This window comes from Galeopterus variegatus, unplaced genomic scaffold (assembly GCF_000696425.1).
Source record: "Galeopterus variegatus unplaced genomic scaffold, G_variegatus-3.0.2 Scaffold11731, whole genome shotgun sequence".
Classification (NCBI taxonomy): domain Eukaryota; kingdom Metazoa; phylum Chordata; class Mammalia; order Dermoptera; family Cynocephalidae; genus Galeopterus; species Galeopterus variegatus.
The window spans coordinates 22,126-37,934 of record NW_007737842.1 but is presented as its reverse complement, the minus strand read 5'-3'; the positions used below and the strand labels follow the sequence as shown (position 1 = coordinate 37,934).

Below are 15,809 nucleotides of genomic sequence, written 5' to 3'. Positions count from 1 at the left end.
CTTGTTACCCCTTTCTTCTGGTGTATTTCTCCCTTTTGGAATAGGAATGTGAACCCTGTTTGTCCCACCATTGTATCTTTTTTTTTTTCCTTTTTATCTTTTCTCATGTCCGGCAACGGACCGCAACCCTCAGTGTCGTGCCCGTACCGGACCGGACCAGACCAGCAACGGGATCGCAACCCTCGGTGCTGCGCCCGCACCTCGCTCAGCCAGTGAGCGGCCGGTCTGTATGTGGGATCCGAACCCTCAGCGGGAGCGCCGCCGCGCTCTCAAGCGGCGCACTGTAGCAGTGCGCCACTGGGCCGGTCCCCACCATTGTATCTTGGACGTAGATGACTTGTATTGATTTCATTGGACTTTGAACTTTGGACTCTTGAGCTGAAACAAGTTAAGACTTAGGGGATGAAATGAATGTATTTGCATGTGAAAAGGACATGAGTTTTGGGGGGCCAGGGATGGAATGTAGTGGATTGGATTATGTCCCCCCAAAACTCCCTGAAGCTTGAATTGTGTCCCCCAAATTTTATGTATTAGAAACTTAGCCTCCACTGTGACTGTTAAGAGTGTGGGAAATCCTATTATGGTAATTGAAAGGTGGAGCCTTTAAGAGGTGATTGGATTGCAGGACCCTGCAGTAGTAAATGGATTAAAAATGGTGTTCAGGGGTGTGGTTCTGAGGTCTTTAAAAGAAGAGGACAGTCTCTCTCTCTCCCTCCCTCCCTCCCTCCCTCCCTCTCCCCCTCCCTCCCTCCCTTCCTACTTCCCTCCTTCCACCATCTTGCAAAACTGCATTTTCTTTATAAATCACTCAGTTCCAAGTATTCTGTTACAAGCAACACGAACAGACTAATACAGATGGCATGGTGCTCAGGGCAGGGCATGGGAGTTGGAGTGAGCTGAGAGCATGGTCCAGCCCTCCAGGAGGGGAATGTTCTAGGGAGACAGTGAGGAGGCCCTGGGTGGAGTGGGGGGTGCCCAGCTCAAAGGTTCTAGCTGCAAACCCAGGTCCTGCAGTGGGGAGGGGGCTACCTCCACCCGGGTCCTGTATGCGTGGGCCTGACACCAGCTGAGGGCTACAGATGAGGGCAGACCCCCAAGGCCCCCTCATGCATGGTGGGGGCAGTCCCAGCATGGCTCTGAGTCCTGGACAGGGCCCTGGCATCCCCAACGCTCCTCTTACATGGTCCCCAAGTCCACGTGGCTATTAGTGGTTTATTCATGGTCTCCCCAGCCTCTGAGAGCAGCTACAGGCCAGGCTGCCCCCAGCCCGTGAAGCAGACCCCAAGCCCTGGCGAAGGGGTTGAGGAAGGAGGCCCAGGGCCCTGCAGTCTGGGATGTGCCATGCAGCCTGTCCTTCCTGGCTGGCTGTCCAGCCTCGCTGTGGCCCTGCCACCTCAGGAGTCATCCCTGCCCTGCACCCTCCCTGTCTGAGTTTCCTCATGAAGAGGAGAAGCTGGCAGGGTTGAGAGACCGTGGCTTCAGGAACCGAGAGGCCTGGGTTCAAGTCCTGCCCCAGCCAGCCACGATCCGGTGGCTTTGGGGGTTATTTATACCCTCCGAGCCTCAGTCCCCCATGTAAAGTGGGGATAATAATCCTACCTCCTAAGGGTTAAATGAGACAATGTAAGGAAAGCTCCTTGGACAGGCCCAGACATAGCAGGGACTCCATAAGTGATGAGTATTATGGTTATTCTCACGCCCACTGCCCAGCCCACCCAGACCCTGTCTCCAGCGGGAAGTGAGGGTGGGGAGGGAGGGGCAAGGGAAGGGCTTTGCAGCGGGTGCTGGTTCCCCCTGGACCTTGTCCCTGGAGGCGCCATCTGTTCCCCAGACCCCCAGGCCCCGGGAGCCAGTGTCCCTCACAACTGTCCATGCCTGGAGCCCAGCCCCACTCAGGGCGTCTTCAGGCCTCAGGGGCTGGGTCTCTGGTCAGTGGGGGACTTGTCCTGGAGACCTGGGCTCCTACTTCCTGTCGCTGGCCCCATCAGCGTTCTTCTGCCCAGGGTTGGGACCAAGCAGGGCAGCAAGGGCGCCATCAGCATGAGGGCCACCACGCTTCATCTTGAGGCTGGCTCTCAGGGCGGCATCCTGGCTGGAGCCCCCCTCAGGGGAGGCCAGGGGATCTGGAGGGAGAGCAGGAGGGTGGGCTCGAGACAGAGCTTTGGGAGGACTTGGAGGCATTTTGCTCCTGGGACCTGTCCACGGAGAGAAGCCCTTGTCTGGACAAAGCAAAGCAGCATCGGGCTTTTGGCTCCTCATCCACTCGTTCACTCTCCCATCCATTCATTCACCCACCCACCCATCCATTCATTCACCCACCCACCCATCCACCCATCCATTCATTCACCCATCCACCCATCCATTCATTCACCCATCCATTCATTCATTCATTCATTCATTCATTCACTCACTGCTCAACAAACGCTGAGGGGCCCGCAGAGGTCTCCACTCTGCTCCAGGGGCTCCCAGCGTGCGAGGGAGAGACATGGAAACAACACCCCATTATGGAGTGGAAGNAGTGGGGAGGGGGCTACCTCCACCCGGGTCCTGTATGCGTGGGCCTGACACCAGCTGAGGGCTACAGATGAGGGCAGACCCCCAAGGCCCCCTCATGCATGGTGGGGGCAGTCCCAGCATGGCTCTGAGTCCTGGACAGGGCCCTGGCACCCCCAACGCTCCTCTTACATGGTCCCCAAGTCCACGTGGCTATTAGTGGTTTATTCATGGTCTCCCCAGCCTCTGAGAGCAGCTACAGGCCAGGCTGCCCCCAGCCCGTGAAGCAGACCCCAAGCCCTGGCGAAGGGGTTGAGGAAGGAGGCCCAGGGCCCTGCAGTCTGGGATGTGCCATGCAGCCTGTCCTTCCTGGCTGGCTGTCCAGCCTCGCTGTGGCCCTGCCACCTCAGGAGTCATCCCTGCCCTGCACCCTCCCTGTCTGAGTTTCCTCATGAAGAGGAGAAGCTGGCAGGGTTGAGAGACCGTGGCTTCAGGAACCGAGAGGCCTGGGTTCAAGTCCTGCCCCAGCCAGCCACGATCCGGTGGCTTTGGGGGTTATTTATACCCTCCGAGCCTCAGTCCCCCATGTAAAGTGGGGATAATAATCCTACCTCCTAAGGGTTAAATGAGACAATGTAAGGAAAGCTCCTTGGACAGGCCCAGACATAGCAGGGACTCCATAAGTGATGAGTATTATGGTTATTCTCACGCCCACTGCCCAGCCCACCCAGACCCTGTCTCCAGCGGGAAGTGAGGGTGGGGAGGGAGGGGCAAGGGAAGGGCTTTGCAGCGGGTGCTGGTTCCCCCTGGACCTTGTCCCTGGAGGCGCCATCTGTTCCCCAGACCCCCAGGCCCCGGGAGCCAGTGTCCCTCACAACTGTCCATGCCTGGAGCCCAGCCCCACTCAGGGCGTCTTCAGGCCTCAGGGGCTGGGTCTCTGGTCAGTGGGGGACTTGTCCTGGAGACCTGGGCTCCTACTTCCTGTCGCTGGCCCCATCAGCGTTCTTCTGCCCAGGGTTGGGACCAAGCAGGGCAGCAAGGGCGCCATCAGCATGAGGGCCACCACGCTTCATCTTGAGGCTGGCTCTCAGGGCGGCATCCTGGCTGGAGCCCCCCTCAGGGGAGGCCAGGGGATCTGGAGGGAGAGCAGGAGGGTGGGCTCGAGACAGAGCTTTGGGAGGACTTGGAGGCATTTTGCTCCTGGGACCTGTCCACGGAGAGAAGCCCTTGTCTGGACAAAGCAAAGCAGCATCGGGCTTTTGGCTCCTCATCCACTCGTTCACTCTCCCATCCATTCATTCACCCACCCACCCATCCATTCATTCACCCACCCACCCATCCACCCATCCATTCATTCACCCATCCACCCATCCATTCATTCACCCATCCACCCATCCATTCATTCACCCATCCACCCATCCATTCATTCACCCATCCACCCATCCATTCATTCACCCATCCACCCATCCATTCATTCACCCATCCATTCATTCATTCATTCATTCATTCACTCACTGCTCAACAAACGCTGAGGGGCCCGCAGAGGTCTCCACTCTGCTCCAGGGGCTCCCAGCGTGCGAGGGAGAGACATGGAAACAACACCCCATTATGGAGTGGAAGGCTCCTCAGAGCCCTGTAGAACAAAGCGGAGGGCTCAGGGCAGGCTTCTCAGAGGAAGACGTCTTTGAGCAGGCCCTGGAGTGAGAGTCGTGTTCACCAGGCGGAGGGACCAGCCTGAGCAACGGTGTGGAGGTGGGAGGGAGCCTGGCGTGACTGGGTGCTGGTCTGTCACTGGGCACGGGGCTATGCTGGGTAGCGTCGTGGGGAGCTGGGCTGATGCACCTGGATGTCTGTCATGGGCAGGAGGGACTTCTGGGGGTCCCTGAGCAGGGGAGGGACAGGGTCAGACTGGGGTTTGGCGAATACCATCTGACAGCGGAGTGGAGGGGCCACTGAGGCAAAGAGACCAGAGACCCAAGGCAGTTGCCGTGAAGGCAGCAGTGAGCTGAGGGAGGGGAGAGGTTCCCAGCGTGGTGGCCCTGGTCACGACTCACCGTGGATCCCAATCATGTGCTCCAGAATGAGGACCCTCTCGGCCAGGATCTTCAGGGCCTCCCGCAGCTGCTGCACCCCCTCGCCCTGGCAGGGAGGAAGTGGCCAGGGTCAGGGCCGGCCATGGGAGGGAGTCGGGGCCAAGCTGACACAGGGCACATGTCCCTGCAGCCCTGCCCTCCTGTCCCGTCCCACTGCCACCATCATCACTACAAATAGCCACCCTAGTTCGAACATCCCCTGTGTGCCAGGCTGGGGTCCAAACCTTGCTCACAGATGAGCAACCCAGAGTGCAGAGAGACTCAGCATCCCTCCCTACGGCCATGCAGCCTGGAAGGGGCTGATCTGGGCTTCAAACCGGACCTGTAGCCTCCAGCCGGGGCTCTTCTTTCTACCATGGTGGCTTCTCCTGCGTGCCCTATTTGCCGCATAGGAAATATTCTCTAATATTTTTCTAATGCAGGCAGAGCTCCCAGCACTGGGCCCTGCAGGTGGGAGGCCCTGTGCCCGTTTCCTTCTTGGACGGCCCAACCAAGAGCATCTGCCAGATCAACGCTGCAGAGCAGCAGGGACAGGCCAGGTGTGCCCACACCAGGCCAGAAACAGAGACAGGGCACCGCTTGGAGAGCGCTGGCAGCTGAAACAAAGACGGAGTCTACGCTCCCAGGATCCGGTCTACACATGGGCAAAGGACCTCGTGCATGGGGACACATGAATGAGCTGAGATGGGGTGCCGACTTATTGAGAAGACAGGTGTCAAGGCCACTGTCCCCAGCCAGCCCAGCCCTGGCAGTTGGCAGCCAAACGAGCACCTTTTGCTGGTGTAACCTGACAGATCTGTGTTCAGATCAATTCAGCTAAAGATGAAACAAAAGGAAACCAAAAGCACCTTACTGGGTGACAGCAGAGAGGTGTCCCCACCAGGGACAAAGGCACTGGAAAGCAAGCTGAGTGCAGTGTCTGGGAAGGGGGATGTCGATGTCCCCAACTCAGGGAGAGAGCTCTGGGCAGGAGCAGGGGCTTCCAGGTCCCCTCTGTCAGGGCCCTGGCTCAGCCTCATGTCCCTGAGCCACAGGTTGTGCATCTTATGAAATGGGGTGGGGGCTCTTGGGTAACCTCTCAGCTCCCATTGCAAGTGGCCTGTGCATCTGGGCTGCTCGTCAGCAGCTCTGACCTCTCCTTCCTCGCTGCCTCCTGCACCCACTCTGGCTGCTCCATCCTCTTCTCCTCCTCTGCTCCTGCAAGGACCTCCCAAAGGTCCCCCAGCCCCTGCCTTGCCCCTGCCCACCTCCCCCGCTTGGCAGATGCCCCAGCTCACTCCCCAATGGCCTGTGCTGGGACCCACCTAGGGGAGGGGAGCCCCCTCGGGTACCTTCATTCTCAGCTTTCAAGGCCTCCCCTGCACCTCCAGAAGGCAGGGTCCCCCCGGCCTCCAATCCTCACTCCTCAGGTTCCCAGCTCGAACCCCCTCCTCCTCCATCTGTCCCCTCCCACGTCCCCAGCTGTGCATCCTTCTGCCCACCAGCACCTTGACCCTGTGGGTGCGTCCTTATGCCAGGCCCTGATCATGGAAGGCCCTGTCCCCTGATAGGGACCCCACAGCCTGAAGCCTCCTTCAGAGAGAGAGAGACTTTTCTACAGGTTCGCGGCTGCTCCGCCCCTTGGGAGACTCCCCACTCCCACCCCTCAGGGCAAGTCACCCCACCTGTGGCACCCCCATGGCAGCAATCTGTACACCGTCCTGCGGTCACGACCACCCCGAGTGTCTCCCCCACTGGGCTGTGAACTCCTCCAGGGCGGGGACCCTATTCACCCCACGGCCCAACACCCAGCTCAGGGCCGGCTGAGGCTGTCGGTACAGATCTGGGGTACCTGCCACCCCCACGCACTCACAGCCAAGGGCACAGGAGGGGAAGCGCGGGCCATGGCACAGTTACCTCTGCAGAGGCGGCGGCCTTCTCCCCGTCCTCCCCCTTCACTCCAGGCTCACCCTAGGAAGCAAGTCACGCAGTCAACAAGCAGTCGCCCCAGCTTCTCAGGCAGACCTCAGGGGCCCACAGGGGGTCAAGGGCGGGCTGGACAGGCAGGGCTTGGGGGCAGGGGCTGGGCCAGGGCCAGTTACTGTGTGACCTTGAGCAAGTTGCTGTACCTCTCTGTGCCTCAGTTTTCTCACCTCTAAAATGGGGGTGATAATAGTACCTATGTTGTGGAGTTATTAGGTGAATTAAGTACATCAGTATTGACAATGAGCTTAGACTAGAGCCTGTCACCTAGACAGGCCATCAAAGTGTCCACCATTGTTATTTGTCACTAGACAGAAGCGCAGGAGGAGGGGTGGCTTTGCAGGCTGACACTCCTGTTCAGGGGCCCACAGGGGGTCAAGGGCGGGCTGTCCCCTTGGGGACAGGGGCTGGGCCAGGGCCAGTTACTACTGTGTGACCTTGAGTGAGTTGCTGTACCTCTCTGTGCCTCAGTTTTCTCACCTCTAAAATGGGGGTGATAATAGTACCTATGTTGTGGAGTTATTAGGTGAATTAAGTACATCAGTATTGACAATGAGCTTAGACTAGAGCCTGTCACCTAGACAGGCCATCCAAGTGTCCACCATTGTTATTTGTCACTAGACAGAAGCGCAGGAGGAGGGGTGGCTTTGCAGGCTGGCACTCCTGGGTTTAAATCCCAGCTCGACTGCTGCCTAGCTGTGTGACCTTGGGCATGTTACTTAACCTCTCTGAGCCTGAGCTGCCAGTTCCGGCAAATGGAGATAAGAGAGCGCGGCCTCCCAGGGCCGCTCTGAAGCATGTGCTGTGGACAAAGAGCACCTGCATCGTGGCCAGCACATAGTAGGTGCTCGGAAAAAAGCCCTCCTCCTCCCCTGCCCCAGGCCCCTAAAGCAAGGCTCGGGCAGGAAGGAAGCGCCTGCTTCCTTGGCCCTGGAGGCACAAGACGAGACTCATAAATTTCTGTTTCCGAGAAGGGCAATTAGAGGCCAGCTGTCTAAGCCTCTTATTTCTGGGAGGTTCAGGGAAGGGAAGGGACTCGGCGGGTCACACAGCACATTAACACAGGGCCCAGGTCACCCAGCGTGTTATCCCCTGGGTCCGGGCTCCCCGAAAGAAAACTTGAGACTCTCGTCCAACCCTCCTGAGGCTGCTGCCCTCCTCAGCTCCCCTGGCAGCAGCTACTCCAGCCCCTGCTCACACACTCCGGGGGAGGGGCCCCTCCCAGGTCGCCCCGTCTCAATTTGGGCAGCCCAGCCTGCAGCATTTGCCCCGTTCCCTCCTTCTGCACCCCCCACCCTGGTTGGGTTGCAGACCACGGGGCTGAGCTCAGGCGAGGCCACCCAGGACAGACCTCCCCCACCCTAGCACCCTGGCCTGCACCAGGGCCCACTGCCCCGGGAGTGGCCCCGGTGCCCCGCCATGCACTTACAGACGGCCCAGCCGTGCCCTGCTCCCCAGCCAGGCCCTGCAGAAGATCAAACAAAGCCTGTGAGGACCTGCCTGTCCTTGCCCAGTCGCCAGTCTCCCCTCCCGCACTCTCCCCTGGGGCTCCAGGTCTGAAAAGGAGGATGAGGGGAGGGTGGCATGGGGGACACGGGAAGGCCAGACTCTGGGGATGCCCAGGCCCCGGGCCGCCCTCCTCAACCAGTGCGCAGAGAGGAGGGCCCTCAGAGGACAAGTGACTGCAACGGCCATGGGGACGGTCCCAGGTGTGCTGACACCCAGCCCAGACAGGTCCCTGGGGCCCCAGGCCTGTGTGTCCAGTCGTCCTCGGACACCTGCACCAGCGGACCAGGGGCACCCGCTCCACCTCTCTCCAAAGGGGAACTCCTGGGCCCCCACCCCACAGTCTCCCCTTCTCAGGAGATGGCTCCGTGGTCCCCCTGGCCCTGGGCACACCTGGGAGGTGACCTTGAGCTGCCCTTTCCTCACTCGCCAGATTCACTGCATCAGCTGGACCGTCAGCTCCGCTTTATAATAAATATGTCCCTTCGCTTTGCCATTTCCACTGCTGCCACCATAACGCAAGCCGGCTTCATGTCCCCTCCCTGTGCTGTGTGGCTCCTTGTTCCCATCCCCACCTTCCATCCCCCACAGCAGCCAGAGGGGCCTTTCACAAAGTCACCCTCCCTGAAACACACTGAGCTCCCTCCACCGTGATGACAGCCCACGCCTGAGCCCCGCGGGTGACACCTGCCTGTGCCACCTCGTCCCTCCCACACTGTCCTTTGCTCAGCACCGGCCTCTTCCCTGCCTCAGGGGCCTTTGCCCGGGCTCTTCGCTGTCTGGAACTGATGGACCCACCTTCCCTGGGACCCCCAGCCAGATGGGCTGGCTCCCCCCTGAGTGACTCATACTGGTAAGGAGACTGGCTTCTTCTCTCCCAGGAGACCCCCAGCCTGCACCCCACACTATGCTAGAAAGGGCAAAGTCCTTACCTGGGATCCGGGTGTTCCTGGGGGTCCTGGGGGACCATGTGGTCCAGGGGGACCTATGGGCAGAGTCACAGATGATCACCTGGGGCCAGAGAACCCCACTGCCCGTCCCGCCCCCCATGAGCTCTGGAGAGGGACCCGCCCGGCCTCCTGCTCCCAGCACCTGCCCTGGGCCTGTCTCCATGGGCAGTAAATGAAGTTTGTGGAATGAATGGTGGGGGAGGGGGAGGCACACGCTGCCCCTCCCAGGGCCTCGTCCGTGTGGCCGTCCCAATCCCGAGACCTGGGAGACCATGGAGGGAGTCCGTCCACACTGCCCCCCACTCCCCAGCCAGCCAGCCTCCTGGTGAGTCTCTCTCACATCGGCCCCGCCTTGAGCCCAGCCCCCTCTGAGGCCACCCCTGTCGCCTGGGTGACTTTAAAAACCTCCAGACCTTCCGCTCTCCACGCGGCCACCCAGAGCGAGCTTTTAGAAATGCAAACCCGGTTAGGCACCTTTCAGGGCCCCTGAAGTCCTCAGCCAGGCCCCTTCCCACCCTCACCCCCTACATGCCCTTCTGGAAAGTTCCTCTGCTTTGCCAAAGCTGTTCTTTCCTCCTAGAGCTTCCCTGTCTCTCCACTTTCCCTGCAAACTTTCCTGTTGGTCTTTCCTGCTGGTCTCAGGCTGAGGCTGAGCGTCGCCTCCTCGAGGAAGACTTCTCAGCACCCACCTCCACCCTTCCTCTAGGTAAATGTCACTCGGCCATGGCCGAGGCCACTCTGCTTTACATGTCTGTCTCCCCCCAGGCCGGGGTGTGGCCAGAGGGTCAGGCTGGGTCTAATGTGCCCGGCATGTTCGGAAGAGGGAGGCCTCTGTCCCCAACGACCCCACACAGGCCTGTGCCTCCCAGGCTGTGGGGAGCCCCTGCTGGGCTGTACCACTGTGTCCCCACTCCCGGACTTGGAGAGGACACACGGGAAAGGACTGCCCAGGGGGCGTCACACTCACCCAGCCAGCGGGTCCCGGGACCTCCTGCCTCTCACTGTCCGCTGCCCCAGCTCCCTGCGCGGCCCTCGGCTGCATCTCCCGCCCCAGCTCACGCGAGGGCAGCCCGGGCGGCTGCAGGCTCCTGCTCCAGCAGAGTCACTGGGGGTTCGTGCGTCCAGTCCCACAGGGGAGCTGCCCCCGGGGAAGCGAGGGCTTCGCCTCAGGCCACACAGTGGGTTGGGGCAGACCGAGACCCTAGCACCCTCCCGAGGCTGTGGACCCCAAACCAGCCTTTAGCCCCCTCAATGCCCCTGGGCCAGGCGGGGGGCCTCAATCCAGACCAACCCCGCTGCTGCCCTCTCCACATACCTGGTGGGCCGGGGGGGCCCCGGGGCCCTGGGACGCCTGCCAGCACGGTGTCCACGATGGCAGATGCCAGCTGTGAGTCTCCATCTGTGGGAGCGGCAGAGCCCGCGGTGCTGGGGGCCCGACCTGAGCCAAGGGCAGCACCTCCCACCCCCTGGCCCCACAGCAGCCTGGCAAGAGGACGCTATTGCTCCTCTGCTCAGAGGGCCCACCACACAGGTGAGGACACTGGGTCTGCAGACAGCAGGGTGACACTGGCCCTGGTCCCAGCTCTGCCCCCGCCTGTACCCTCTGGGGGCAGCCTAGACCCCATTCCACTTGGGAATGCGTCCCTTTCTCCTGGGGCAGGCTCCGGTGGGGGACTGGGTGTTTCCATCTCCAGGGCAGCTCCATCAGGGAGGATTTCCACCTCTACTTTACAGATGGGGAAACTGAGGCTCTGAGAGGGGAGGGGGGATTCAGGCGCAGGTCTCAATGCTCAGATGAGGGCTGTGCTCCCTGGGGGGACAGAAGCCTGAGCAAGAGGGGGACTTGGGCTTCTCTGACACCTGACAAAGGTCTCCATCGCCCCCCATAGTGCCCAGACGCCACCAACCCATCCCCACCCAACCTCACAGTGCAGGATGCCGCCGACCCATCCTCTCTTCTCAGAATTTAAAGTCTTGTTTTGTTTTGGCGGCGGCCAGTAAAGGGATGCGAACCCTTGACCTTGGTGTTCTCAGCACCGCGCTCTGAAGTCAGTCCCATTACCCTCCGCTTAAAATCCTTCCCTCGTTGCCCAGGGCGCTCAGCCAGAACCGATGTTCCTCTTGGAGTCTGCAGGCTCCCTCTGCTTGGCCCGCCACCGCCTCACTGTCCCTTGGGCCCAGCGTCCTNGCAGGATGCCGCCGACCCATCCTCTCTTCTCAGAATTTAAAGTCTTGTTTTGTTTTGGCGGTGGCCAGTAAAGGGATGCGAACCCTTGACCTTGGTGTTCTCAGCGCCGCGCTCTGAAGTCAGTCCCATTACCCTCCGCTTAAAATCCTTCCCTCGTTGCCCAGGGCGCTCAGCCAGAACCGATGTTCCTCTTGGGGTCTGCAGGCTCCCTCTGCTTGGCCCGCCACCGCCTCACTGTCCCTTGGGCCCAGCGTCCTCGTCCCATCAGGCTCTCTGCACCTCCCCGCCCCCACCCCCCACGTGCTCCTGTGTGCTCAGAGTCTCTGAACTGCTGTGTCCCCAGTGACTGGAACCATGTGCCTGACACACACTGGGTGCTCGACAAACACGAGGTGAATGACCTACAGCGAGGGGACGTGAGGAGGAAGTTCAGTGAGGGACGACCTCGGTGGTGCGGTACTGCCAGGCAGGAAATGGGGCCAGGCCAGCAAGCGACCTTCGGGGGCTAGGATCCCAGGGGCAGGAAGCTGAGCACCAAGGCAGGGACAGGCCACTCTGGGACCAGCACCACTTCCCTGGGGACACTGGCCTGGGGCTGAGCCTCACTCCCCAGCTGATCCCCGTCACTGGCAGGGTCCCATTTCCCGGATCCTCTGTGCAAGGCTGATCCTCCCAGAAGACAGCGCAGCTCAGTCCTGCCCACCCACCCCCAGGCGCGGCACTCACTGTCTTTGTCTGTAGGTGGCTGCAGGGAGTAGAGGACACCTTGAGGGCCATTTGGAGAGAGGCCTGGGCTGCCTGCTGGGCCGGGGGGTCCTGGGGGACCAGGGCGCCCCATCTCTCCAGGAAGTCCACGGGGCCCTGGTGGTCCCAATAGCCCTGCAATGGGGAGAAGGGGAGCCACTGTGAGGGCTGGAGCCAGGTGGCTGAGCCACTACAAAAGGGGAAACTGAGGCCATGAAGGGGACAGGGTTGGTCAGGGTCGGTCACAGATCCAGTCAGTGGTGGTCTCTTGACCCACAGTTTTTCTGGAGGGGTGTCCTGGGACATAAATGAAATGACTTCCCTTCCCATCCCAGTCCAGAGGGGACACCAGGGGCAGCTGGGGAGGGAAGTGAGGGAGGCAGGGACAGTGGACACAGCAGAGGCTCCAACCAGATGACTGTCGCCCCCTTCCAGCGACTTTGGCTTAGGGGCAGTGACACCAAGGGTGGCTGCCAGCCTGGGCTACACCTGTCTTGACCGTGGGTCTCTTGCCCGCAGGACCCAGGAGGAGTTGGGAGGAGGGCTCTCCGGAGGTGTTGTTTAAATGGCTGAGAATAGCCCCCGGTCCCTGGTGGCCCCACATCTACGCCTGCACCCAAAGCTCCCTGAAGACCCTCTTCCTGCAGCCCAGGGTGAGATCAGGCCCTAAGGCACCTGGGGTGGGGGCAGAGATGGGGTAGTGGTGGGAGAGAAACCCCAGCCCAGTCCCCAGTGAACAACTTCAGGTTGGGGGGGTGTCCTTACCAGGAGGCCCCGCTGGGCCCTTCTCTCCAGTCTGACCCTGGTCACCTTGGAGCCTGGGGGACCTGCAGGCCCTGGTGGTCCTGTCTGCCCCGGGGGCCCTGGGGAGAGAATGAGATAAGGCCTCACAACACTGGGCCGAGCTGCCCCTGGGTGACTTCAGGCCTGCCCACCTGGACCGTCGGGTCGGACCTTCCCCCAGGACCCCGCCCACCTGGGGGTCCCCCAAAGGCAAAGGCACCACCATCACCTCAAGTTCATCAGTTGTCAGTTTGCAAACTATTTTTTGTACCTATTAAAGTCTATGATCCCAAGAACTGCTTTTGTTCCTATTTTACATGTGGAGAAACTGAGGCTCAGAAGGGTCTGGTCCCTTGCTCAAGGTCACAGGGCCAGGCCATAGCTCAGGTTTCTTAACTCCATGTTTTTTTCTCACATCCTTCTGTGTCTCTCTGCTCGGGGTCTAGAGCGGGGCTTGCATTAAAGCGCTCCTCAGTAGGCCTCCTCAGAGACACCAGGAAGCCTGGAGGGCACGTCTGCCCAGCTCCAGGTGTCCAGGTCCTGAGGGTGCAGGAGAACAGAAGACGGGACTTGAGGCCACTGTGTGGCCTGGGGACAGACTGTTCTCCCTCTGGGCTGCCTGGAGAGGAAGCTCAGGAATGCATGCTGATCTGATGGAGGGACCTGTGCTGGCTCTCAGGTCCCTTCCCTCTGGGACTGCATGTGCCTCTGGTCTGGGAGGGAGGGCTTGGCTGGGGGTTGCTGGCTTTGGGAGAGCCCCACCTGCTCTCCTGCCAGGCTGCTCCCAGGCGTCACCATTTGTAGGGTGTGCGCCCCACCTGTTGGCCATGCTTGGAACTGCACTTTGCCCCTCCCAGCCTCCGAGCTGGGGGGTTTGGGGCCTGGGTCCTCCGCGGGATAAGAAGCCTCCTCTTCCTCAGTCCCAGAAGAAGTATTTGAAGAAGGTAGGCATGGGCCAGCCCTCTGGGGGAGAGACCTTGGGGACAGTGGCTTGAGGGGCAGGCCAGGCGGCCAGAGTGAGATGCCCCCACCCTCCTGGGAGGAGGCCCGAGCTCACTCCTCCCACAGCCTTCAGTCCCTTTAGAAAAGTGCAGGATCCCTGCTTCTCCTTTCCTGGTCCCAGGACTGGCACTGCAGGCCAACTCTCCCACTCTGCTGTTCTGCCCTCCTGCTCTCCCGAACCAGGCATCAGAATAGAAACAGGACAGATGCGATGGGGGCCAGGGGTGTGCGTCGGAGCTGAATCTGGGGGTTCAACGGGGAGAGGGGAGCAGGAGGGGGCGAGGGTGTCCCCTCAAAAGCACTCTAGTGGGGCTGAGAATCACTGGAGCAAAATGCCCTGGCTTGCTGGGTGACCCTAAGGGAATTACCTAACTTCTCTGAGCCTCACTTGTCTGCTCTGTAACCCCAAGTTTCCCAAGCTTTGTGAAAAGATTAGAAATGATACTTGTACTGCCTAGGGTGATATGACAATATTTAATAACTGGCACAGCTCGGACACTGACCACTCATAATAGACACCAGCCTTAAACCCCTGCATTTAGCCGTATTGACAGGTGCAGATAAACATCCCACAGGGTAAAGCCCAGCACAGTGGCTGGTGCAGAGCAGGCGTCAATTGTAACCCTCATTAGTACAATTGTTATGACTATTCCATAGTCCCTGGGGGCAGAGCCCAGACCAGTGGGTAGAATCTGCAGAGAGGAAATTTTACCCCTGACTTAAAAACATGGCAGAAAGGGCCGGCCCCGTGGCTCACTCGGGAAAGTGCAGCGCTGGTAGCGCCGAGGCCGCGAGTTTGGATCCTATATAGGGATGGCTGGTTCACTCACTGGCTGCGGATGGTGCAGACCACACCATGCCGAGGGTTGCGATCCCCTTACCGGTCAAAAAATAAAAATGTGGCAGAAAGACAGGATGGCAGATGCCCTCCAACTCTGGTCAGAGAGTTCAGTGAGGAACCGCCAGAAAGTGGTGGCTGGCAGTAGCCCCCAGTCCCTGAGGATACACGGCAGGGGCTGCTGCAACATTGAGCCAAGCAAGGACGGGCTGGGCTGGGGGTCTACGTGCGGATGCTGAGGGGCAGGGTGAGCAACGAGGACAGTAGCTGGACCATAAGACAGTAAGGAGTGGTGGGGACTGCAGCAAACTGCAGGGCTTGGACCGAGTCCACAGTGACAACCGTGACTCAGCTGCAGCCCATTGTTCCCAGGAGGGATGGCCAGCCTGGACAGTCAGATCTTCCAGTTTTGTAAGAGAAACTAGAATTCCTGATTTTTATGTGAAATCCCCCAGGTTTTAAGTGTTAGTTCAAATTTTGTTGTTGTCATGAGCTCAATTTTTCAAAATGCCACGTGGGTGTATCTGACCCAGAGGGCCTGGTGTGTGACCTATTTGTGGAGGTCCCGGGAGGCCAAGCCTGAGGCCTTTTCAGCTGGCCTGAGCCCCACTGCAGGCCTCGCTCACCGGCCAGGCCCGTGGGTCTTCTCCTTCGGGGTCCCGGGTGGGCGAGAGGGATGGCATCAGGGAGGAAGTCCTCGTTCCTGGGCGGCGGAGTGCTCTGCGGGGCTGGCAGGTCGTTGTCTGGGCCCGAGGGCCGCTCTGCTGCTTCCAGCAGGAGAACCTGGGCCAGAGGAGAGCGGAGGGTCAGGCCCTGTCCGGGCCAGGGCGGCCACAAGCGTGTGCAGGGACACGAGCCTCAGGAGACCTGCAGCTGTCCCCTGCTGCACATGGCCGATCCCACTCCTCAGCGGGACCACCGCTCTCGTTGCTGGGATGCTCTCCCTCCCCCACCCTCTTCTGCTCCCGTATCAGGAAAGCACCCCTGGACCCTCAACTTTCAGAGTCCCTGTGCTTGTCCGTTGTGGCCCCTGTCACTGGGATTAGGTCCCTGCTTCACGGGCAGCGGGACCAAAAGGAGGGACTGTGGGATTCCTTGGCCAAGGAATATTTGTGGATGGATGGATGGATGGATGGAAAGATGGACGGAAGGAAGGAGGGAGAGAGAAAAGGAGGAAGGGAGGGAAGAAGGAAAGAAAAAGGAAAAAGAAAGAAAGAGAAGGAAGGAAGGAAGGAGGGAGGGGGAGGGGA

The 15,809-nt window shown here is 60.2% G+C and overlaps 1 protein-coding gene across 1 annotated transcript in view; it reads right to left on the bottom strand.

The window, feature by feature from the left end:
* Positions 1–3,455: 3,455 nt before the first annotated feature.
* Positions 3,456–15,809, bottom strand: part of LOC103610759 (collagen alpha-1(XXVI) chain-like) — a 28,547-nt gene continuing 16,193 nt past the window's right edge. Inside the window, exons 7-12 of the mRNA XM_008594856.1 lie at positions 10,320–10,403; positions 8,987–9,039; positions 7,978–8,013; positions 6,483–6,536; positions 4,548–4,632; positions 3,456–3,628 (exon numbers count right to left, since the gene is read on the bottom strand). Coding sequence (XP_008593078.1) covers positions 3,468–3,628; positions 4,548–4,632; positions 6,483–6,536; positions 7,978–8,013; positions 8,987–9,039; positions 10,320–10,403 — 473 coding nt within the window. The 3' untranslated portion in view covers positions 3,456–3,467. The remainder of the gene's footprint in view (positions 3,629–4,547; positions 4,633–6,482; positions 6,537–7,977; positions 8,014–8,986; positions 9,040–10,319; positions 10,404–15,809) is intronic.